We start from the raw sequence: 22,231 nt of genomic DNA on the forward strand, positions 1-22,231 counted from the left end.
TGTTTGTCTAAAAATGGAGCGGATTTACTAATCTGTTAATTAGATTACTGTTCCTGCTTTAGTGCCTTCTGCTTCCTTATGCATACCGACCAGCCACGGTAACGACACTCAACACACTACCTGAGCTGCTCTCACATCCGTCTTTTATTAAGTATGAGTTGATCAGACAGTTGAAGGTGAAGTTGGTGTTGAATGCGACCCAGGATGGCTGATCTGACACTGCCTTTGGTTACTTTTCTTTGCTGGATGAGGTAAGTTGTACCTAAACATGGGTCAGGGTACACTCAGTCTGGGAGTTCAACATTTTTTTTTCTTTGCAGCCTTGGTAGTGTAAGTGGAAACGAGAAGATTTACTCAGAGAACATCACTCGCATTTTGGATCGACTTTTGGATGGCTATGACAACAGACTGCGTCCTGGATCTGGAGGTAATTTCAATATCAAATCCTGAAGCCTTTTGTTCCTGAAGCCTCGCTTAGGAACAATACAGCATGACCCTTTAAATATTTAATACAAGTACACTGTGCCATGCTATTTTTGTGCGTCTTTTGCTGTAGCGTGCACTGTACAGCTGTTATTTATTATTGCAGGTGGGGTTACAGAGGTGAAAACAGACATCTTTGTCACCAGCTTCGGGCCTGTTTCAGATGTTAAGATGGTAAGACACTGCTCCTGTGAGGAGACGTGTGTGCGCTGACTGTGGGAGACGACAGCGCCTCAGTGACCACTGAATACCTACTTTATGGGCAATCTGCCATGAAACCATCTAATGAGCTTTAATCTGTTTGACCAGCTCTATAACTCTATTATTGATGGCCTCTAAATCAATATGACAACATGTCAGACAGAAGAAATGGCTGAATGGATTGATTAATGATCATCTGGGATGAGTGGCATCCATCATTACCTCATCATTTCTCCCCACCTTCCACTGCAAGTCGAAATGTATCTTCAGGATTACAGATGCTGATGAATTGTGTGGACTGCATCTTAGAAGTGATAATTTTACTGCAGCATGGTTACAGATATGATATGAAAGGGTTGTTGCTAATATCTGATGTTTGTGCATCAGGAGTACACGATGGACATGTTCTTCCGCCAGATGTGGGTCGATGAGCGTTTGAAGTTCGAGGGCCACACTGAGATCCTGCGGCTGAACAATCGCATGGTGGACAAGATCTGGACTCCTGATACTTTTTTCAGAAACTCCAAAAAGTCAATCTCCCATAACATGACCACACCGAACAAGCTCTTCCGCATCATGCAGAATGGGACTGTCCTCTACACAATGAGGTGATGTTAGATCCTACAGTTGGTGTTTTGTTGATAAAAGTGTATTTTTCATTGAAATGTATAACTCAGGCTGATTTGCATGTGTCATCTTTGTGTCAGACTGACGATCAGCGCGGAGTGTCCGATGAGTCTGATCAACTTCCCCATGGACGGTCACGCCTGTCCACTTAGATTTGGGAGCTGTAAGTCTGGAACAATGACTGATGTGTTCACAAACAGAGGCAACTAGAATGGCACTCAGTGGAGTGCATACAGTTCCCTTAAATTTAATCAAGCTGCACCAAATTGCACAACTAATATTATCAGTCCTCTAAATACGATTTTTCTTCCTCAAGATCAAGGAAATTGCTGATAATGTAAAAAAGAAATGCTCTATCTTGCAATGTTTAAGGATGAGAAAATAAAAACCCTGGATCCCCTTTTTTGTCCAATCCATACCAAAATATGTTGGGTTTTCTTTTGGCCTATGTCCCATCCTTCCACTTTGTCTCATGGAAGTTTTTTCATAATCTTGCTCACAAACAAACAGACAGAGGTAAACCTCCTTTGATAAGGCAACAATAATGTCCTGAAATGTGCAGATTCATAAAAGTGTGTTCTCAGATCTCTTTGCATTTGCAGATGCCTACACGAGGAATGAGATCATATTCACCTGGAGGAAGGGGCCAGTAGCATCTGTCGATTGTCCCAAAGAGTCCATAAGTCTTCTGCAGTACGACCTGGTGGGACAGACGTTGTCCAGTGAGATATTCAAATCAAATACAGGTAACACTCGTCAGTCGTTCCAGCACTTAACGTGTAATTAAATGATTCTCATGAGTTGAATCTGCCAGAAGAAAGAGGTCAAATGAGTTTTTTCAAACTCTGCACTGGTGCCCATTACTCTCCCGCGGCAGAGCCGATGTATAAAAGCAAAGACTTCCTTGAGCAGCCGTCTAAGATGCTTAAGTGGTCAAGGCCTAATGCGTGTGGTGTGCCTTAAAAAAGAACTACAGGGTTTAAAGCCCATGAATGCACTGGCAGAGTGCAGAGAAGATGGAGTAGTGTGCATGCGTGTGTGTGTGTGTGGGCGCATGTGCGCGTGTGTGCATTTTCTCCTTTCACCAAAAGAGGAAGAAGTGATCCCCTGCTGTGAACCCAGCATATTCCTGGACCAGAGAGGAAAAGGATGAGGCAGGCTCCAAAGCATAGAGATGATATCCATTTAGAAAACACAGAGAGCGAGAGAGACAGCCTCTGTGTGTGTGTGTGTGTGTGTGGGTGTGAGTGCATGTTGCAGCATGTTTCTTGCTCTGTGAATGTCTGCATGCATGTGTTAGACGGAGCAGGGCAGTGTTACGCATAGTGACACTGCATGCTCTCCCTCTGCCCCCTCCTCACTCGCTTCTCCTTCCTTCATCTCGACTTCATCCCATTTCCAAATGTCTGCGGTGCTCCCTCCTCCTCGCTTTTTTTTGTCCTGTTCTCTCTCTGCTTCCTTCTCCTCGTCCCTCACATGCAGTCTCGCAGTCAGCTGCATTGTTGTTCCAGTAACAGCAGCATTTGTATCTGTACGTCCCTCTCAGCAGCTCTTCAGTTTCAAGGGCAGGCAAGGGCATCCGCTCTGTGCTCCCCTGCTCTGTCCCTCGGGGTTTCTCTCTTCACACGTGCTGTTTATCTTGCAGGTCACTACTCTGTGCAGGTGATCCATTTCCACCTCCAGAGGAAGCTCGGTTACTACCTCATACAGACATACATCCCCCTCATAATGGTCGTCGTGTTGTCACAAGTGTCTTTTTGGATTAACAAGGAGTCCGTCCCTGCACGTACAGTGGCTGGTATGCCCCTCTGTCCACAATCCCACAATTAACATTCACTAATAATATCAAAATACGTCTGTGGCATGTGTCAGAGTACATTTATATGCTTGTCTTCCTCCAGGCATCACCACAGTGCTGACCATGACCACCTTGAGCATTAGCGCCCGTCAGTCACTTCCCAAAGTTGCCTATGCCACCGCCATGGATTGGTTCATTGCTGTGTGCTTTGCCTTCGTGGCATCGGCTCTGGTGGAGTTTGCGGCAGTAAACTACTTTGCCACGCTGCAGGCCAATCGTCTGAAGAAACGAAAAGCCAGACAAGACAAGCTGGAGGTGTTGGCGACCGGAAGCGACGATGACGACGCAGTTTCTGTGAGTATCTAACTTTATCTCATCAATAAATCCAGAAATGGTCTGTCTGTGTACAGGCAGAAACATCAGTGTCAATGATGAAGGACAACATTCCAGCTGAAAGTTCACCGTCATCATAAAAGCAGAGCGATCAGTTTATCATGTTGGATGACTGACGTCTCGTCATCTCTCTGTGCCAATTCTTTTATTGTACAATCTGAATTATAAGTCAACGTTAAGTTTGCATGATTGCTGCTCTTCCAGTTTGGATATTACTCATAGAACAACAGTAAAATATAAAATAACAATTCAACATTTTGGGAAATTGTGGGCTTTGTCATTTTCATTGAGAGAGTTAGATGAGATGTCCAGCAGCTACATTGCGAATAGCACAGCTGGGCTAGCGGTCCCCCCTCTTTCCCCTTTCTCTTTATGATAAGCTAAGCTTATTTAGTTTACAGACATGATAGTGGGTTTCTGATTAATGTCCTGAATTCCTGAACTTTTCTTTTATAATATTAAAATACATTTTTAGAAATTGTTCTTTTATATATTTTTGTCAGCAGTAATAGGATGTTCCAGAGGTCAGAAAAAACTCATCCGAGACTGGAATGTCACTCAGTTGAGCACATACCTCCATCACATCCCAAAAGTCCCCTCATGAAACCACATAAAAAATTCACAGGATACAGATTTGCCCGCTAACTTATATATATATATGAATCCCATAAACATGTATAATTTCTTTCATCAAGAACCATTCCATATCTCTGAGGAAATAACGAAAACATTGTACAACACTGTGTCTCCAAGTCAAAGAAAGAACCCAACAAACAGACAGAATAACAGTGTTGTAATAGTTATAACTGTTTTCCTAAACTTTGAGTCAAAGCAACGTGCTCAGCTTCTGCTATCACTTTAACAAGGTGTGTGATTTCCATTTCAGATGCCATGATTTTATATACACAGAGTTGCTAATGCATTTACATAGCTAATTTACATAGCTAATGGTGAATGGAGATCCAGAGTCTCCTGCGTGTTGCAGAGAGTTTGATGCAGTGATGCTGATAATGAACACTAAGCCGGCAGCTTCCGACTCAGAGCGAAAGAAATCAACGCCACAGATATGGAAGTCAGGTTTTTTTCTATGCATTTCCAAGTAGTCGCCCTGCCTTTCCTGTTCTTGCCATTCAGGGCACACCACCCATTAAATAATAATATGTGCTGTTGTAGTGCTCTCATCTCCTGCTATACGCTTTATGCTAATACAGTAAGCCACCACAGCATCCTCCTGGGATCTGTCTCACATGTAAGGCTCATGGTTAGATGCTTTAAAAATAGCCTCAGTGAGCGAGGGGAGAGCAACTCCAGCACTCCTCCCTGCATAATCTCCCAACCATCCTATGGGCAACCAGAAAACTACCTGCTGCGTTCTATAGGAACATTGGCATCCAATTGAGAGAAAACTCCAGTGGGAACAAATATAACTTGTAGCATTGTATGCATGACTCCATGTTAAAATGAACATGTACAGTGTGTACTTGCCGAGCAGAAATTCCTTGTTTTTCTAAAATTTCTTCCTCCCATGTTTCTCTCTCTCTCTCTGTGCACCACAAAACCCTCACTAACCCCACCTTACCCCATCCCGCTTCCCCTCCAAATCAACCCCGCCCCCCTCCCACCAGTCGGACAGCAGCCCTCGGGAAGGCCTGAAGAGGAGAAACCACTCAGTGTGCCGCAGTGAGCCGGGAGAAGCTCCGCCAGTGCCCATCTTCCTCCAGCAGGGCTCAGCTTTCCCTCAGATCCCGCAGTTGGCCGGCACCAGCCCCATCGACAAGCACGCTCGTATCCTCTTCCCCCTGACATTCGCCCTCTTCAACCTCGTCTACTGGTACATCTACTTGGGCCAAGACAACATGGAGAGTCCCAGGTACACAAACCTCATTCAGTTATCTTTGCACATCTGTCCTGACACTAGATTATCGTATTCCTTTTAAAAAACACAGCAATGAACTGAGTCTAATCAGGAATATTGTCTGTATCCTCCATTTTGTTCAAGCACATAATGAGCCACACAGTTGCACATCATTACGATAAGCTTGGGAACTGTAGTTTATTTCGAGTGGTTCCCACAGGCACATCCCACAACCATAGATACTAAATCACCATATGTTTTAATCCACGGCTGAAAATAGACCCCAACAAATGTATTATTTACTCCAGAGTAATGTTTGGTTGTGTCGGTCTGCAGTGCCCTGCCGTTTTTGGAAATGACTTCGGCTCAACTATATTTTACCTGAATATTGGGGACCCTTTTTTCTTATGATTTATGAATTTAAGTTGTAACAAATGAGTTCCACAGGCAGACCAAGACCATATATAAAGTATTGAAGAATGGACTAACACACGCAGACTAAAACTCACTTTATTAGTCTTTTTTATTGAATTTAAAATAATAACATTTGTAACAAGTGTTATATATAAATGATATTTATAAAATATAGATATAAATGACCCCCCCCCCCCCCTCTCCTCTAGAGTAAAAAAAAAAAGACAAAACGGTAAGTCATAAAAAGAACTTTATGTTTATCGACCTTTTTACATTACTCTTCCACTGTAGGTAATGGAGTTTGCAGCCTTTGTTTTTGACTTGTTACCTTGAATATTTTTAATTGTGATCACCAGGATTTTTTCTTGAGATGGTTTTCTCAGATGGTTGCACTTAAATAATATTTAGATTTAGATATCATACAAGAAAAACATTTAACTAGAGAAAAATAAACTATGATAAATATGTTGTATTTCCAAACACAAAATATTTTTAAAGACCGTTACATTTATTTCATAATCTTTGGGCGTCCAAAACATAAAAACAGATTACACCTCCATTGGAGAGTTTCCAGAATTTTTGTACAAATTAAAATAAACAAATCAGGGACGAAGGATGCTTATGCACATTTACTCACTTAGTATGTAAGAGCGACAAACCTGTCTTCTCACTCTTCTGTAATTATGGTGGCTTCAGTGGAACAGTAACTACCCACAGTTTTTTGTCAAAGACTTTTATCCAGGCAGTAAAAACATCAATAATTTCTAATGCTGAAACAGCCCCGGGACTTGTAGGCGAAGAAAAAGAGGAGAATGATGTTAGGTGGCGTTGTTGCTGCACTGACGCCCGTGCCGTGGCTTTTATCATCATCATAGATTTACAATACAAAAGAGGCTGAACGCTCAGTTCATTTGAGAGGCAGAAATATGCATCAGGCTCTCTCACCTATTTTTCTACACAAGGTTTACCTGAAGGATGGTAAAAGCCAGTTGTTTCAATGACAACGCTGTGTAAATGAGCAAAATAAACCAGAGCTTATACTTTGTACATTAACCACATGAAAAAAGTGACTATTCACTTTCCAGCTTATAAGTGAGCCACTTAGAACACAAAGCTCCATGTCCAAGAAAGAAAGAGAGATTCTGTGCAAAAAGACAGAGAGAGAGAGAGGGAGGGAGAGATGTGTTACGTAACACCGGGGAGTGCAAATCTGCTCATCATGCTTCTCATGTTCCTGTCAGAGAATTTTTATGGTTGTTTTGTTTATAACGGTTCTGCAGAATAATGAGAGAGACAAGATGGAGGGCCTGAGAACAGCTGCATCACATCTATTCCTTCACATATTTTCACCGCGTCTCTCTCTATCTTTGGTACTTTTGAAGAAGGCACTGAGAGGACAGGGAGCGCGGCAGATACAGAGCGTCGACTCTGAATGTGGAAACGTCTGTATGCTCCCCTCACATTTTCTGCTGTGATGTGTTTTACTCTTGCAGCGACATGGATCTTAAAAACTGAGTGGACCTGGAAAAGGGCACGTGCAGCCAGAGAGACCTTCAGCATCCAGCCAGCCTCACCTCACCCTCATCATCCCTCTCTCTCCCTCTCTCCCCCCCCCCCGTGTGTGTGTGAACAATCTCTCAGCATTCACTCTGCTCTCGTCTGACAGAGGAAATGAATCAGAAACTCATTTATTCTCCTGCCGCACATCTATTCATTTCACAGGCTGTGACCACTGCCCACTGTTCTGATCAGTAGCTGAAGAGCTGCCCTTCACGGGCCTCAATCACTTTAAACATGTACTGTACACACAACTACTTCTCAGGGCCCTGGACCGAGGCAGACATCACACACATACAAGTATGCATGACACACACACACTCACACACACACTCACACACACACACACACACACACACACACACACACACACACACACACACACACACACACACACACACACACACACACCAAGAAACACATCAAATAGAAGTGGATGATATAATCTATGATGGCTGTAACTGGTGGTGATGCAACAGTGAACCAATGCTTCCAGAAGCCTGCCCTCTACAGAAGTGCAGCTCCCACTACAACAAGATCAAAAGCAATTTAGAGGCGGCTCGCATCCCGCCTTGCGGCTTCAAAAAACGTACTCTCAAACCTGAGGAAAATGAGTTGTGGGATTGTGTTTTTCCATCCCACCTTTGTGCAGGGGCGCTCTGATGCTGCCTTTTGCATTTTCACATCTGCTGCATGCAGTCTTCTGGAAACATTACGGGGAAGAGTGGGATATAAAACCTCTGACTGAGTGCTGCTGACATTAAGATTCTATTTTTGTATGGATGACACATGACTGTTGGGCTCAGATGTTTGCATATAAAGTGATGGATTGAGGGTTGTTCGCTTTTTAGTCAATTAACATGTCTGATAACATGAACACAGAGGGAACAAAGTTGTTTTAAACTTGACACTCAGACACATATGTCCAGATGTTTGACCTTGTCAGGATACAGACAAACCCATCTGCCACGTGACAATAAAACAAGCTCAGAATTTAACACTCGTCGCTGTTCTCCTCACTCCTCGCTTTAAAAACGCCTGTTTCTTCATTACGCACATCCACTTGTCCCTTTAATATTTTCCTCTGCAATGGAAACTGCTCATCCACCATCATCAGTCCCCACACTTTGATGTTGGGCTGGCTGCACGCATGCGCCCCTCATTGGCTCCTCTGCGCTGTCTGGAGTAAGTTGGATGTGCGCTCTCCTCACTCGCATCCCGAAACCGCCTCAAAAACTGTTGCGATGGGGAGGATCAGGAAAAACCACTTTGGGATTTTGACTTTTTCCTTACTAGTGACTTTCGTCTGGGCTCAAAGGTAAGCGTTTATATCTCTGTTTTGTCTCACCCTGCATGTCACGTATATAGTGCCTGCATGGCGCGTGATTTTGATGAAGATATTTTGCATCACACCACCTTTTTTCCCTTCCTTCCCCATGCAGCGTGAAGGATCTCAAAGATCCGAGCAATATGCCTCTGGTCAAAGAAACAGTGGACAGACTGATGAAAGGATACGACATTCGGTTGAGGCCAGATTTCGGAGGTAAAGATTGAAAGAAAAAGGGGAATGCCATGTTTTCACGCCCTCCTTGACGCGCAATACATGTGTAATGAATCGCAAAAATCTGCTTTAATTTACATAATCATCCATTCACAAGCCAAATGGGCCTCTGTAATTAGGCTGTGAGCGATGCTGCTGTGCGTATTTCATTTGATGAGGAGGAGGCTCTTTAACGCGATCGATCAATGTTTGATTAGCTCACAGAAGATGACATTACAGCAGCATCTGCGGGTTAAAACATGATTATTATTTTTTTGCTCAGGGCTGAAGATGCTCAAGTCTCCTGTAGGTGGAGGCGAGCAGAGCGGAGAGGAACCTGCTTGTGTGCGCGTCACGAATTTGTTAAATTTTACATGATGGGAGAATGATCCACATCTGTTGTATTAACGCCTCCTTCTCCCCATTCACAGGTGCGCCGGTGGCTGTGGGGATGAATATTGACATAGCCAGCATAGACATGGTCTCTGAAGTCAATATGGTAGGTGCATCGCCATCATTATTATCATCATTATTATTATCCCGCTTCATGGTGCCAATTGCGCACGGCACAAGTGGGCTATGTGCTTCTTATCACGGGTCAATGTGTGTGCGTGACGGATCCGGGATAACCTGTGCCATGCAGGGTGGAGGAGGCATCTTTGTGAATATATAACATGAGAATAATTGAAGGTTTCCATTCCCCCCCAAAAAAAAAAACGCATCATCGCCATCCTCCTCCTCTCGAGTCTCCGCATTTGCGGCTCTGGTGTGTTTGCTGCATTTGAATTCAAAACACACACTCACTGGCGCACTCGGACGCACGGCCCCGGCTGTGCGCTCGGAGAGAGCTGCGCGCGCGTGTGTCTCTGCGTGCACGTGTGTGTGTGCGCGTGTCTTTGCGTGCATGTGTGTGTGTGTGACTGCTTCAAGCCTCGATGGTGTAATTTTGTTGACACGCACCCCTCTCTCTCTCTCTTTCTCTCCCCCCCCTCTCCTCTCTATCTCTCCATGCAATTACTTACAAATAAAAAAAACATCCTCTTCTCCAAACTGGCATCACTCGGAGTCTTTTAGCGTTTTTGTTTCGACCAATCACGTCCTCATCCTCATCATCATCATCATCATCATCTTCTTCTACGTAAATCATCAACCCCCTCTCATACTTGTCTGATGACGTAAGAGATTTGTTAATAATAAATGTCTGGGCACACAGCATTGCAACAGCAACAGAAATATACACAAACAGCAATTGGCTCTTGACGTGTGGTGCACAGGGATGAAGGAGTTGGAGAGGATGGGGTGGGGGGGCTTCAGCAGCCCATGCAAGAGCACCACCTATTGATCCGTGTGACAGTCAGACACACAGCTGAGGCTATGGCTACCCCAGTGGTGCATGCATTCACTCACACTGCATTAAAACACACACGCCGTTTCTTGTGTTTTTTGTTGCGATTGGGATTTTGGAGGAGAAGCATTGCAGAGGATTCAGTGTGAGGAAGAATCATTTACAAAGCCGCCTCTCCAATGAGCAACATAATAGAGATGTTATATAAGTGCTTGGAAAACAAGTTTCCCACTTGGAATGGAGGGAGATGTGTTTTCTATTATTAATTGAGACTTAAAAAAGTTGCAGTGTGATTAATTTTGCATGTCAGATTTAGATTTTTGAAATGTCCGCTGGTTGATTATCAGCAGACAGAGGCAGCAGCTGATGGGGGTTTGTTTTGGTGAGGCACTGAATGGTCAGAGCTTCTCCTTTGATGGAAATTATTTATTTTGGTGGACGACTGAGACAGAGCGGAAGTGCCTTGGGGGTCCGGGGAGATTTAAAATAGAATCCCCTCACTTGCTTTTGCTTTTGCCCCCCCCCCCTCCCTCGTTCCATGTTTTTCTCTCTTTCTGTCTGTCCGTCCATCCGTCCGTCTGTCTCTTCCCTCTTTCCCTCCCACCACTTTGACTGGATCCCTGGCTGTGACTCTGGGCTCAGCAGCCATGTAATCCACCTCTGCCTTGCTCCAAAGGGTTATCTCACTTAAGAACTAGGCATCTATGCAAGCATTCATCTGGAAAAAAACACTGCTTCATGCATCCGTGTGAGTGTGTGTGTGTGTGTGCGTAACAAAACTGTGCACAAACAGTGAATGGCAGCTGACGTCATGCAACTCCCTGTGGCTATAAGAGAGCATTTATCTCGCTCATTTCTCAGAAAAAAGCTCTCCTTGCCAGATCTGCACAGACATCCCTCTGACACGACGCACAAATTTAGACCAAAAGTTTAAAAAACAGGAAAAAACATCTCAACACCTCAGTGGACTTGTTTTCTACACATTGTTGTTACCTTGTGAAAAATCCTCCCTGCTACTTGCATAACTGGTCAACATCTTCTCCTCCTCCTCCTCCTTCTTTCTTCCTCTTTGGTACAATAGAGGAAGGAAAGGGGGGGGGGGTGTAACAGCAGTGGATGAGATTGATCTCAGAGAAATCAATAATATCACCATGCACCGTGTGCACGAGGATGAGGTTGGTGACCTGCGCTCGGTGCGGGGCGGCTTTGATCGTCCTCATCAGGGGCGGCCACTTTCAAGATTAAAGAGCTGAGAACAACGCGGAGAGAAGAGGCGAGGATTGGGCTGGTGGAGAGCAGGGTGGTGAGAGAGGTGAAGGTTATTGTGATCAGTTTCACCATCTCCTCTGATGATTACTAAAACTTGGTGGAAGCTGAGGAAGAGTCACTGCAGACCCCTGATTTACCACGAGGCCCGGAGGCAACCTTTAAATCCTGAACTCAAATATTTTGAAGCTGCACATTTTCATCGGGATACATTGTTTTCCCTCAAAACTCAGCCTGATATATTTGTTATTTGGAGTTTGGGTGTCCATGACACGTGATCACACTTCTAAAGAAAGTCATAACAATTCCTGGATCACTCTTTACCAAAAACACCAAGTTCTGTGATAATTTGTCCAGTGGGTTTTGGATAATTTGCTTGCAAACAAACCAACAAACAAATGGACAGAGGTAAAAATATCTAACCTCCTTGGAACAGATAATTTATGCGTGCATTTGAATTAGCATGTGCTTCTATTGGCTGCCTGACATGGTGCTTCTCTGAGGTCTGAGGGCCTACAGCAAATCTATATTACTACCCAGTCTATATGGCTGCACCTAGAATATTTCTTCAGTTACTCTATTGTGCTGAGACAATTTCGATGTGCGTGGTGCTGCTGAACACGACATAGCTGAAACGTTCTTTGGGGCAAGCTAAGGCAGAACAACGAGAGATGGTTGACTGAAAACTTTTTTTTTTTAAAGCATATATTGGCTAAAACATTGACCAGATTTGAGCTCAGAGGGTTTGATTGGAAATGAAAATGGAAATAAGACTGCCTTTCAAGTAAAAATAAAAATACATTTTTTAAAGAAAACCAAAACCTCTCATCTATAACACCAACCAACTCCGCTCCACGTTATTCCAAACGTTCACTGACTTTGAATGAATATTGATGAATCTGCTGTTAGAGGCAAAGGGATATATGTGTGTGTTTGGGATCTGTGTGTGTGTGTGTGCGGGCCTGCCATCGCGGCAGTGAGCAGGTTAGACAGCTGCTCGCTCCTCTAATTAAAGATAAAAATGCCTCTGGTGGAGAATGAACTCTGCATTTTGGTCGACGATGATTGGAGCCATTGTGGCATCTTCTTTCTTCCACGCTGACATGAAGCACGATGGTGTTTGAGCACCTAACAGGATTTGTAGATTTATTCTATGAAACACGTTTGAGGTCAGTTCACATGCGTACCTGCCACTTCTGGGTCTTTATTATTTTTCTTAGTGTGTTCTTGAGTTATCCACAACAACGGCCTGTCGGGGCCCCAAAGGTCAGCCATGTTGTCAGGCAATAAAAAAAATGTGCGGGTCAGTCAGCACCGTGGCACCAGCCTCGCCTGCCTGACATTACAAATGTTCTATTTTGAGAGGGAAGTGTCCTCCGAGTCTGAGGTGTGACCACACATCCTCGCTGAGGGTGGGCTCTGCTGACTCACATGGGTTAGTGCAAAATATGGCACAGATATGATATCAAGGTCGAGAGACACCCCCCCACCTCCCGGATTCATCCCTGTCTGTCTGTCTGTCCGTCGAGCGCTGACATCTCGCTCCATCACTCCATCTTCCACACTTGGCAGCTGAAACTGCATTTGCATAATGCTGTTTGTTTTCGCTGGAGTCACAGATCCAGAGGCCTGGTTACGGTGCATTAAAAAATTGTTTAGCTGCACGCAGACACCGCAGCTGATTAAATACAAGTGGAGTCCGTTGTCTCAGTAATGCATGGGTGCTGCATAATGACACCTTCAGCATGCCACCCATATGTTGAGTATACCTGCAGCAGCACGCGCTCTGACGCTGGAATATGGAGGGAGGCAAATGAGTATTTTCACTACTCGTCTTTTCCTCATCCTGCTCGTTAATTACATGTAAAATACCTGAGGTTGGTGGTTGTTAAGAGGCACTGCCTGTACTGTAATACTGCTCTCTGAATGTTAATTAGCTGGCTGTGAATTAAAAGATTCAAACAAACCAGCTGTGGTGGCTTCTGGGATGGAGGAATTAGTGGGGCGTGAGCGTTCCCTTTATTACGATCATTATCCTGACAAGCGCTGGGTTCTTTACATGAGTAAGGGGAGTTGGCCGTCAGATAACGGCAGCCGGTGACCAGAGGCAACGCGGCACAGGCCCCGGCGTTACACTGCACCCGTGTGAGGGAGATGCAGCTCCTTGTGTCTGTGAATTAGCAACCATTTTGATCTTGTTTGTCCAAACTGATCCTGTTCCATTTTATTTTCAGCTTGTGGAAAATAAGCTTGTGTTATTTTTACTCAGTGTTGCCATGACAACGCAGCCTTTTTTCTTTTTCTTTTGGCGGATCTAGGGAAGTCAAGCAAAAGCAAATAGGGCCTCTTTTTTTTCCAGGGAGTTTTTCCAGGTTTTTAACATGTATTTACAACTATATGCATGTTCACACACATATATACTGATAACCCATAACATTAAAACCAGGCTACAGGGTTGATCAGTGTATTTTGAGGATTTTGGGCATCTGCTGGCAGAACAGCAGGAACAGGGAAGAGAGAATGGGAGTCATTGGGGGAAGACTCACTGCAAAGACTCGGGTCAGAACCAAACTGTGGCTGCTGCAGGAGAAATCCAGGCTCCACATTTTTATCATTTAAATATAAGGAAACATTTCCTTTTGTGCTGCTTCGATTCTGCCCGCTCTGATGAGCTTTCCAAAAAGCTTAAGACAAGAATGCAGGTTGTCCTGAACGATGTCATTGGTTATGCTGAGTGGAACCACAGAGTAACAGATTAATATGGTCAGCTGCATAATTACAGCACAAGAACAACTCATAATCCTGCAGCTTTCTTGCATGCACGCTGTGTTCTTTGCATAATGTTTAGTCCGTGGAGACTGAGTTAATTTATAGATGAAACGCTGTCAGTGTCAGAATATGATCTAACTACAGAAAAACCTGGTTGATACAAACATGTTATCAGTGCACATGGTGGAATGTCTCAAATGCTTACATATCTTAAACATTCTGCAGCTCTGTATCATTTTATTAAATAATTCATGATTCATTACAGTTGTAAATCTAATGATGGTGTTGTGGAATTCATATCTGCTAATGCAGCTAATCAAAACTAATCAATCAGATTAAAAGTAATGAATCCGTATTAATTCGCAGAGCTCCAAGCTACAAGACGAAGTTTGGCCAAGTTCAAAGTGTTTGTGATGTTCTGTCATTATGGCCGGTAGGATGACAAAATAAAATCTGTCCGTGTTAAAAAAGGAGAAAGATCCAGATCCATTAAAAGCCTTTAATGTGATGATGGCTCCTTTAATGATTCTGTCAGGCTCTTTCCCGACTGAAGCTAAGTAGCAGAAAAATGACCCATTGGAAAGAGTCAAATTGTCACTTCCCTCAGGACGTGTACGGCCAGCGACTCACTCAGAATGCACTAACTCCCCCTTGACCCCTAACATTTAATTTGAAGCCTGTACTTAACCAGACTCAGTGAGAGCCCAACAAATGAATAGATTCAGCCTGACCGGCGGATGTTCCGCGGCACCTCCTCCAGCCTCTGGACGATGTCTGCAGACGAGCTTGTTATTGCCCAAATGTCGAATTGTCTCCTCGCAGCACAGTTGACGTTGCTATTATCAGCAGATCCTTCCCTGCTTCACCCGCACAACTCGGCAGCAGGACACAGCAGTTTAAAGTGTTGGCAATATGGCTGACGTCTGCCTGGTCCACTCAGGCTGCAGAGAGCCGAGGACAGTACACATAGCAACTGTCACACCAACAGTTCATGGTTATAATAATCTTTGACCCATTTGCGTTCCTGAATTTGGCTTTATTTAATAATTCTGTTAAGATATCAAGGTGATAAAACCACATGAATTTTTTTTTGATCTGTTAAAGTGGGTCTCAAAGACCCCAAACACAACATTGAGAATAAAAAGTACACAACATGCCTTTGTAAACCAGGAAAATGAAAATGCGCAGAAAGTAAAAAGAATGTCTGTATCAGTGGATCGCCATTCTTTTCACAAAAGACTTTTCAAGAGTCCACTCCACATAAAAAACAAGTGGGCGCGGTGGTTCCATTATGGAGGAAAAGCAGTTTGCTCAAATCTCAACCTGCGAACAGCAGCAGCGTGCCCTGTCTAAAGCTCGACTATTGGCAGTTCCCTCCCTGGTAGCTTGTGACGGCTGATGTAGTTGTAATGGAGGTCTTGTAGCAACCGCAGCTTGTCAGATTTCTCAGGGAAACACAAATGTACTCCCTGTCACTCTGTCAGTTTCTTAATGGGGGTTTGTTAGCCCAGAAACAGATCTGCAGTGAGACTCTGTCACTGTGAGATCGGCCTCGATGTTTTATACGTTGGCCGTTTCTTGTTTGTATCTACATTTGTATATTCATTGCTGTCATGCATTTTTTTTAAATGTTGGTGCTCTCCACAAGATGTCTCCCTCCCTGATGCCTGCTGGGTCGTGTGTGAGATGTTAATGGAGTTTGTGAGGGGTGCTGACAAGGAGAGTGAAGGTCGCTTATAGAGGCTGAAGCTCCGGCCTGGGACAAGCCTGTCTCTCAGTTATCTGCAGCTTTGTTTAGATGCTGCACATCCCCCTCACCTGCTGCATCTTTGGCATGAGGAGGAGGAGAGAAAGCTCTCAGTACATCGCACGTTAAATGTTATGTCTATTGCTCAGGAATTCATTTTAGTCCAGGTGTGAAATAAGACAAGAAGAAAGACTCCTCAACTTGCAGGATTCTGCTTTAATAAAGCCACTTGGACACAATGGTTTCACTCTCATGTCTCATGTAACATGCAAATCATTTTTTTGATCAGATTCTCTTCATTTACAGTTGAGCACAACATCAGAAAGAACATGCAGATTTAGGATTCGCTTCGCTTGCATGGAAATAACCTTCTTCTGTCTGATGTTGCTGCAGAACATTTTATTACCACAACAGCTTTCCCTGTCACAAAACAAAATGTACTCCCTGGCAGTGCAGAGGTGGTTTTCCTTGAACAGTAACTTTGACTGCAGTGAGAGTGATGGGAGGAGGCAGCCGTATTTTGCGTGCATCCCCTGTTTAAATCGAGTGATGTCCGAGCGAACCATAAACAGAACCATCTGCGAGGCCATAATTATGCTCCCACTTTACAGAACAGCCAGGAGGCAGCACGCAGGCCCAGGTGTTCTCTGTGCATCTGCATACTCTTAAACCCCCCCGACATACACACACACACGCATGCACTCACGTACACAGAAGACATTTTACATGTCACTATAGGAAAAGCTCAGGTATAATTAAAAAAAGGATGATGGCTGAATTCTATTTAGCTGCTTTAGTATCAGGGTCCTGGTACCGTGCACGCTGCTGCACTGTCACACTGTTGTGACTGACTGGGACACTTCAATACCATTGTACTAAGACAAATCAAAATGAATGTGAGTCTCCAGAATTTTCTGAGATATAATAAAACGCTATGTTTAAAGATGCAAACATAATTTGCTGCAGTTGTGGGAAACTATAAAAATGACATCGGCAACTATTGTCCAAAATCTCTCTTTCCCTGCCTATTATAGTGTAAATTACTGAAAGTTCCCCAAAATATAGAGACATGTGTGAGTGAATGAAGGAGTGATTTCTATCAATCTGTAACTTGACATTCAACTGGTGATTAAATAATTCATAGGTCACTTTTTACTTTTTGTATTGATCCAAATTCATCATTATATTAGGTTGATAATTACTCATTCATATAAGTAATTTCTCAAGCAAAAATAAAATCTAGTTTCAGCTTTTCCTGTGTTTTGTAAAAATTGGGGTTTTCAATCGTTGGACAAATCGAACAATTTCCAGTGTCCTGAGATCTTCACAATTCAGTAATTTGTCAAAAGAAATAGTTTTTTCATAATTTTATCAACATCTGGCAAATGGAAAGTTGTTGATTAATGTAGATTGTCCATTTTTTAATAAAGAATACTGAAAATCATGTGATAAACAGTTTAAGAGCTATGAACGCAGACATGAAGAATCCATGTGTGGCACACCAATCTCCCTTGTTACCAGAATGTCAAAGGATGTTTCTCTGCAGCAGCATCAAATCAAGTGGTGAGCAAGAGGAAAAATACAGAAAGGCTGTGGCAGAAACTCCGTTTACACCAAACTGATGAATTAACTCAGCTTTAAAACAATAATGTAGCTCAGATTGTTCACACAGGCAGAGTTGGCCCGAGCCTTTGCTGGGCCCTAAGCAGAATTTGTTTTGGGGACTCCCATCGCTTTAGTGCCACCAATATTGTTGACCATTGTCAATACTTGATCATTAACACTGAAAATGTGACCCAGCCATTTTATTAGTTGCAGCTTATACCAACAACAGCCTTTCTGCTTCTGTGGTTTATGCACACACAGACACACATGATTACTGTCAGACGATAGTAAAAAAGAAATAGTGTCGATCCTAAATGACTAAATCAGCCTTTTATTACTTTAATGGTACAAATATTTAATCTCACTCTACCCATAGTCATAAAAAACATAAAGTAGATGAAATGAAAATGACTATTTAATAAAGATCCATTGGCTATGCTTGAAGATAGTGCTTTGGTTGTTACGGCTATCATGAATCCAAAATGACATAAACTCTGTGTTTAGTGACTTAGCGAATACTTACATCAGGAGAAGTTGGGCTTTTGTCTTAAATGCACGACCAATGTGCTTCAGTCAATCCACGGCTGCCTTAGAAAATGTTAATAAAAATGGTGTAGCCCAGGATATTTTATGTACTTTACCCAGTTACAGATGTTCCTTAAATGCATCGCCTGAAGCTATTGGTAGTTACGTAGCTTCCTAAAGTCCATTAAATGCATCACCTGCAAACTGTGGGCAGGTGCTTCACACAGTAACACACAGTAACACACTGTAAAACACAGTAATACACAGTAAAACAGTAACACACTGTAAAACACAGTAATACACAGTAACACACAGTAACTCACAGTAACACACAGTAACTCACAGTAACAAACAGTAATACACAGTAATACACAGTAACTCACAGTAATACACAGTAACTCACAGTAACACACAGTAACACACAGTAATACACAGTAACTCACAGTAATACACAGTAATACACAGTAACTCACAGTAACACACAGTAATACACAGTAACTCACAGTAACTCACAGTAACACACAGTAACACACAGTACACAGTAACTCACAGTAATACACAGTAACTCACAGTAACACACAGTAATACACAGTACACAGTAACTCACAGTAATACACAGTAACACACAGTAACTCACAGTAACACACAGTAACACACAGTAACTCACAGTAACACACAGTAATACACAGTACACAGTAACTCACAGTAATACACAGTAATACACAGTAACACACAGTAACTCACAGTAATACACAGTAACACACAGTAATACACAGTAATTCACAGTAATACACAGTAACACACAGTAACTCACAGTAACACACAGTAATAAACAGTAATACACAGTAACTCGCAGTAACACACAGTACGCAGTAACACACAGTAACTCACAGTAACTCACAGTAACTCACAGTAACTCACAGTAACTCACAGTAAAAACATACTCATAATAACTGTTTGTGCAGTAACTGCGTATCCTTGCGCATGCGTGCATGATTATAAACGTGAGTCACGTCCTGCTCCCGCTGTCAGAAGCTGCTCTCACGTTACGTCACTGAAGACGGGTGCAAAGACAAGTTTCTTTCTTTCTTATTTGTTCCATCCAGTCAGAAAATTAGGAACGGCACTCAGCAAATATTTTGGATTAATTATTGTTTTGGTTTGAGGGCAAACAGCGCCCACCAGAAGGTGGCGCCCTACACAACCACCTAGATGGCCTAAGCCTTTGGCCTCTGCCCAACGGGCTCAATCTAACATCAGTTAATCAGAGAGAGTGACGGTATCCTCCCCTCAGACTGTTTCTCTGTTCCTTCATCAACATGGCGAAGGACACTGCTAAAGATGGGGACGTACTGCAGGAGAGGATGCTGCCTCAGTGGGTTGGACACTGAGCCTGCAGGCAGCGGCTAACGATCCCAAAGGTGATAGAGATATCCGATCAACAGGCTGATAATGAGACAGAGAGGGAGCGAGTGTGAGAGGAGGGTTCAGCGGGAACTCTTGTAAAACAGGAGGAGGATGCGGTCGTCCTCGCTTGACTCTTCACTCCTGAAAAAAAATCAACATGGCAGCAGCTCATGTATTTTTAGATGCCCTTTTTGCACAGTGTTTCTGTTGTGCACACTGCATGCAATGAATGATAAGACTTGAAGAATGTGGCAATTGCTGTGCAGTGTCACGCCAATGTGTGGTGATAAAAAAAAAAAAAGACATGGGCTTAGAAACATAGAAGCACGACGATAAGTACAGAGGATGGCTGTTTGGAGTAAAAGCTCAAGGGCCTTGTTTCATGGACCGTATTTTTTAATTTGTTTTCCCACTCATTGATTACACTGCAATACACTGTAACAGAGCAGATCCAACTGCTGTGCTGTGTTTTACTGTGGCTGTGTGGGTGTGAGGCTTTTTTTCTTCGGAGTGAGAACCAGAGAAAAGAGACAGAGCGTTACAGAGAGAGAGAGAGGAGGTGGTGAGGTTTGCAGCGACATCACTGAGCATGTGAAAAAGCAAACTGTTCAGTATAAATGCAGCTTTTATATCCACCAAGGTTTCATCTGGAAAACTCTCTCCTTACTCTCAGCACTTGCGTTCGCTTATTACACAGAATTAGAAGCGAAACAGAGTAAAACAGAGTGAGTGAGGGAGGAAGCCCCAGCTGCAGAGATCCACTGGCTCTTTGCATTAGAGGCTGCATTGTCTCTTAAGCAGAAAGTGGCTTCACTCGCTCCAGTGGAAGCAGATATTTTTAGCTTGAGACAATAGTCAGCCAGCTGAGAAAGTTCCCCTCTGGTTATGTTCTTAAAATGAAGTAGTTGAATATTAACCCCCCAACCCCAGCCATCATGGGCCCTAATGCAGGCCGTGGCCTTTCAGACCACATGTAACCTTTTGGCCGACCTTCTCACTATGCTGAGTCCGTACAGCGTGCCATCACACAGCCATGGAGTCATGCTCACATATTAACGTGGAACATATTAGCGTCTGAGATGAGAGAGGAAATAAAACATATATTTTAGTCAGAAAGTGTTTGATTAAAGGAGAAATATTCAGCTTTATAAATAGATTTTGATTTATTACTTGAAATGGTTTACATGCTTGGAAAACACTTTCCTCATACTGTCCATTGCTGCAGCTCCTCTTGTCAGCATCTGTCTGAAACACTTGGATTTAGCGTCTGTCTCTTAAACACCCTCCTTCTGATGAAGCCCAGTCTGCTCTGATTGGCTAGCTGGGCCACTCTGTTGTGAATGGTCAAGCCCTCCAACATGTGCACGAACTGTTAGCCTCTGCTCTTTCTTCACCTGGGTTTGTCAGGGTAGTAGCAGACTAGCAACTGGCGGTGCATGAGGCAAACATGGGGAATTGTGATATTATGTGACATCACGGATCCCAGGAAGTATCGGCCAGACAAGGCGTTTCAGGGGCAGTGTTTTCAGAGAAGGAAAGCTAAAAACTGAAAAAGAACAATATGTCTCCTTTAAAGCACAATCAACTCCAGCATTGCTGATCCTTAGTTTCTCATTGTCGTAGTCCTGCACTATGATCTTCACTAAACGTTCTCTCCTTCTCTGTCCTCCAGGACTACACCTTGACGATGTACTTCCAGCAAGCATGGCGGGACAAGCGTCTGTCCTACTCTGAGATCGCCTACAACCTGACTCTGGATAACAGAGTGGCGGATCAGCTGTGGGTCCCTGACACCTACTTCCTCAACGACAAGAAGTCCTTCGTCCACGGGGTCACGGTCAAGAACAGGATGATCCGTCTCCACCCTGACGGCACGGTGCTTTACGGACTCAGGTAAGTCTTTTACATCTGCCCTTCCTATGATGTCAAGTTGGACATGATGCATAGTTAAGTAATGTGATCGCATTTAATGCATTATATTTGACCCAGGCTTTATTTAAAAATTTAATTAAGAATAAGAACAATCAGTGCTCTTAGTTTTTATGACACAGTTTCCTTTAAACTAGATGATTGTGTTGCATTGGAGGAGGAGCATTTAAGATCTGAACACAACTGACATTGATAAAATGACCCTAATGGAAAATGTGCAGTCAGGTTGACATTAAACAAATCCAGGTTTGCCAAGAAAAATAAAGATGAGCAAGAAAATCAAGTTAAGTGTTGGCTCGAAAAAACTGACAACAGAAGAGATGGAATTTCAAGAAGGGACAATTATAGACAAAGGTGCATTTAAAACTAATGTAGTTTATATCAGGGTTTTATAGCCAAAGGTTTTGGAAGGTAGAAAACAGGACAAGGCAGAGAAGGTTTCTTTGTGTAGCACCTTTAAACAACATGGACATTTACAGTGTAGATAAAAGAGGCATCATGACAACATAAGGCCCAATGCAATATAAAGGAAAACACATAAATAGGATTTAAAAAGAGTAAAAGCAAATAAAACTGTAATAATTGAGTAATATATGTTTAACAGAAGAATGCATTTACAATGCTGTTTAAGTCTAATGCAATATATAAATAAAAAAGTTTTATTTAAAGCTACAGTATGTCACTTTTTTCCCACAAAACATTTTATTTTATATACGGACTTAAAATACAGAGATTCTGTCAAAGACTTGTCAGCTCAACTTCTTATTGAG

The 22,231-nt window shown here is 43.1% G+C and overlaps 2 protein-coding genes across 3 annotated transcripts in view; both read left to right on the forward strand.

Moving 5' to 3' along the window:
- The first annotated feature begins 109 nt into the window (after nt 1–109).
- gabra6a (gamma-aminobutyric acid type A receptor subunit alpha6a) lies at nt 110–7,738 on the forward strand. The gene is made up of 10 exons (XM_069532190.1): nt 110–251; nt 321–427; nt 590–657; nt 1,072–1,292; nt 1,392–1,474; nt 1,914–2,057; nt 2,957–3,109; nt 3,213–3,463; nt 5,128–5,372; nt 7,265–7,738. The coding sequence occupies exons 1-10, from the start codon at nt 193–195 to the stop codon at nt 7,284–7,286; spliced, it is 1,353 nt and encodes a 450-aa protein (XP_069388291.1). The 5' UTR covers nt 110–192; the 3' UTR covers nt 7,287–7,738.
- Nucleotides 7,739–8,434: 696 nt separating this feature from the next.
- gabrb2a (gamma-aminobutyric acid type A receptor subunit beta2a) overlaps nt 8,435–22,231 on the forward strand; it is a 30,745-nt gene continuing 16,948 nt past the window's right edge. Inside the window, exons 1-4 of one of the 2 annotated variants that reach the window (XM_069532188.1) lie at nt 8,435–8,646; nt 8,771–8,871; nt 9,300–9,367; nt 21,205–21,425. In XM_069532188.1, the coding sequence (XP_069388289.1) occupies nt 8,459–8,646; nt 8,771–8,871; nt 9,300–9,367; nt 21,205–21,425 (578 nt within the window). In that variant the 5' untranslated portion in view covers nt 8,435–8,458. The remainder of the gene's footprint in view (nt 8,647–8,770; nt 8,872–9,299; nt 9,368–21,204; nt 21,426–22,231) is intronic. The other variant, XM_069532187.1, reaches the window with a different exon arrangement.

The sequence above is a fragment of the Paralichthys olivaceus genome, chromosome 9, assembly GCF_024713975.1.
Source record: "Paralichthys olivaceus isolate ysfri-2021 chromosome 9, ASM2471397v2, whole genome shotgun sequence".
Lineage (NCBI taxonomy): Eukaryota > Metazoa > Chordata > Actinopteri > Pleuronectiformes > Paralichthyidae > Paralichthys > Paralichthys olivaceus.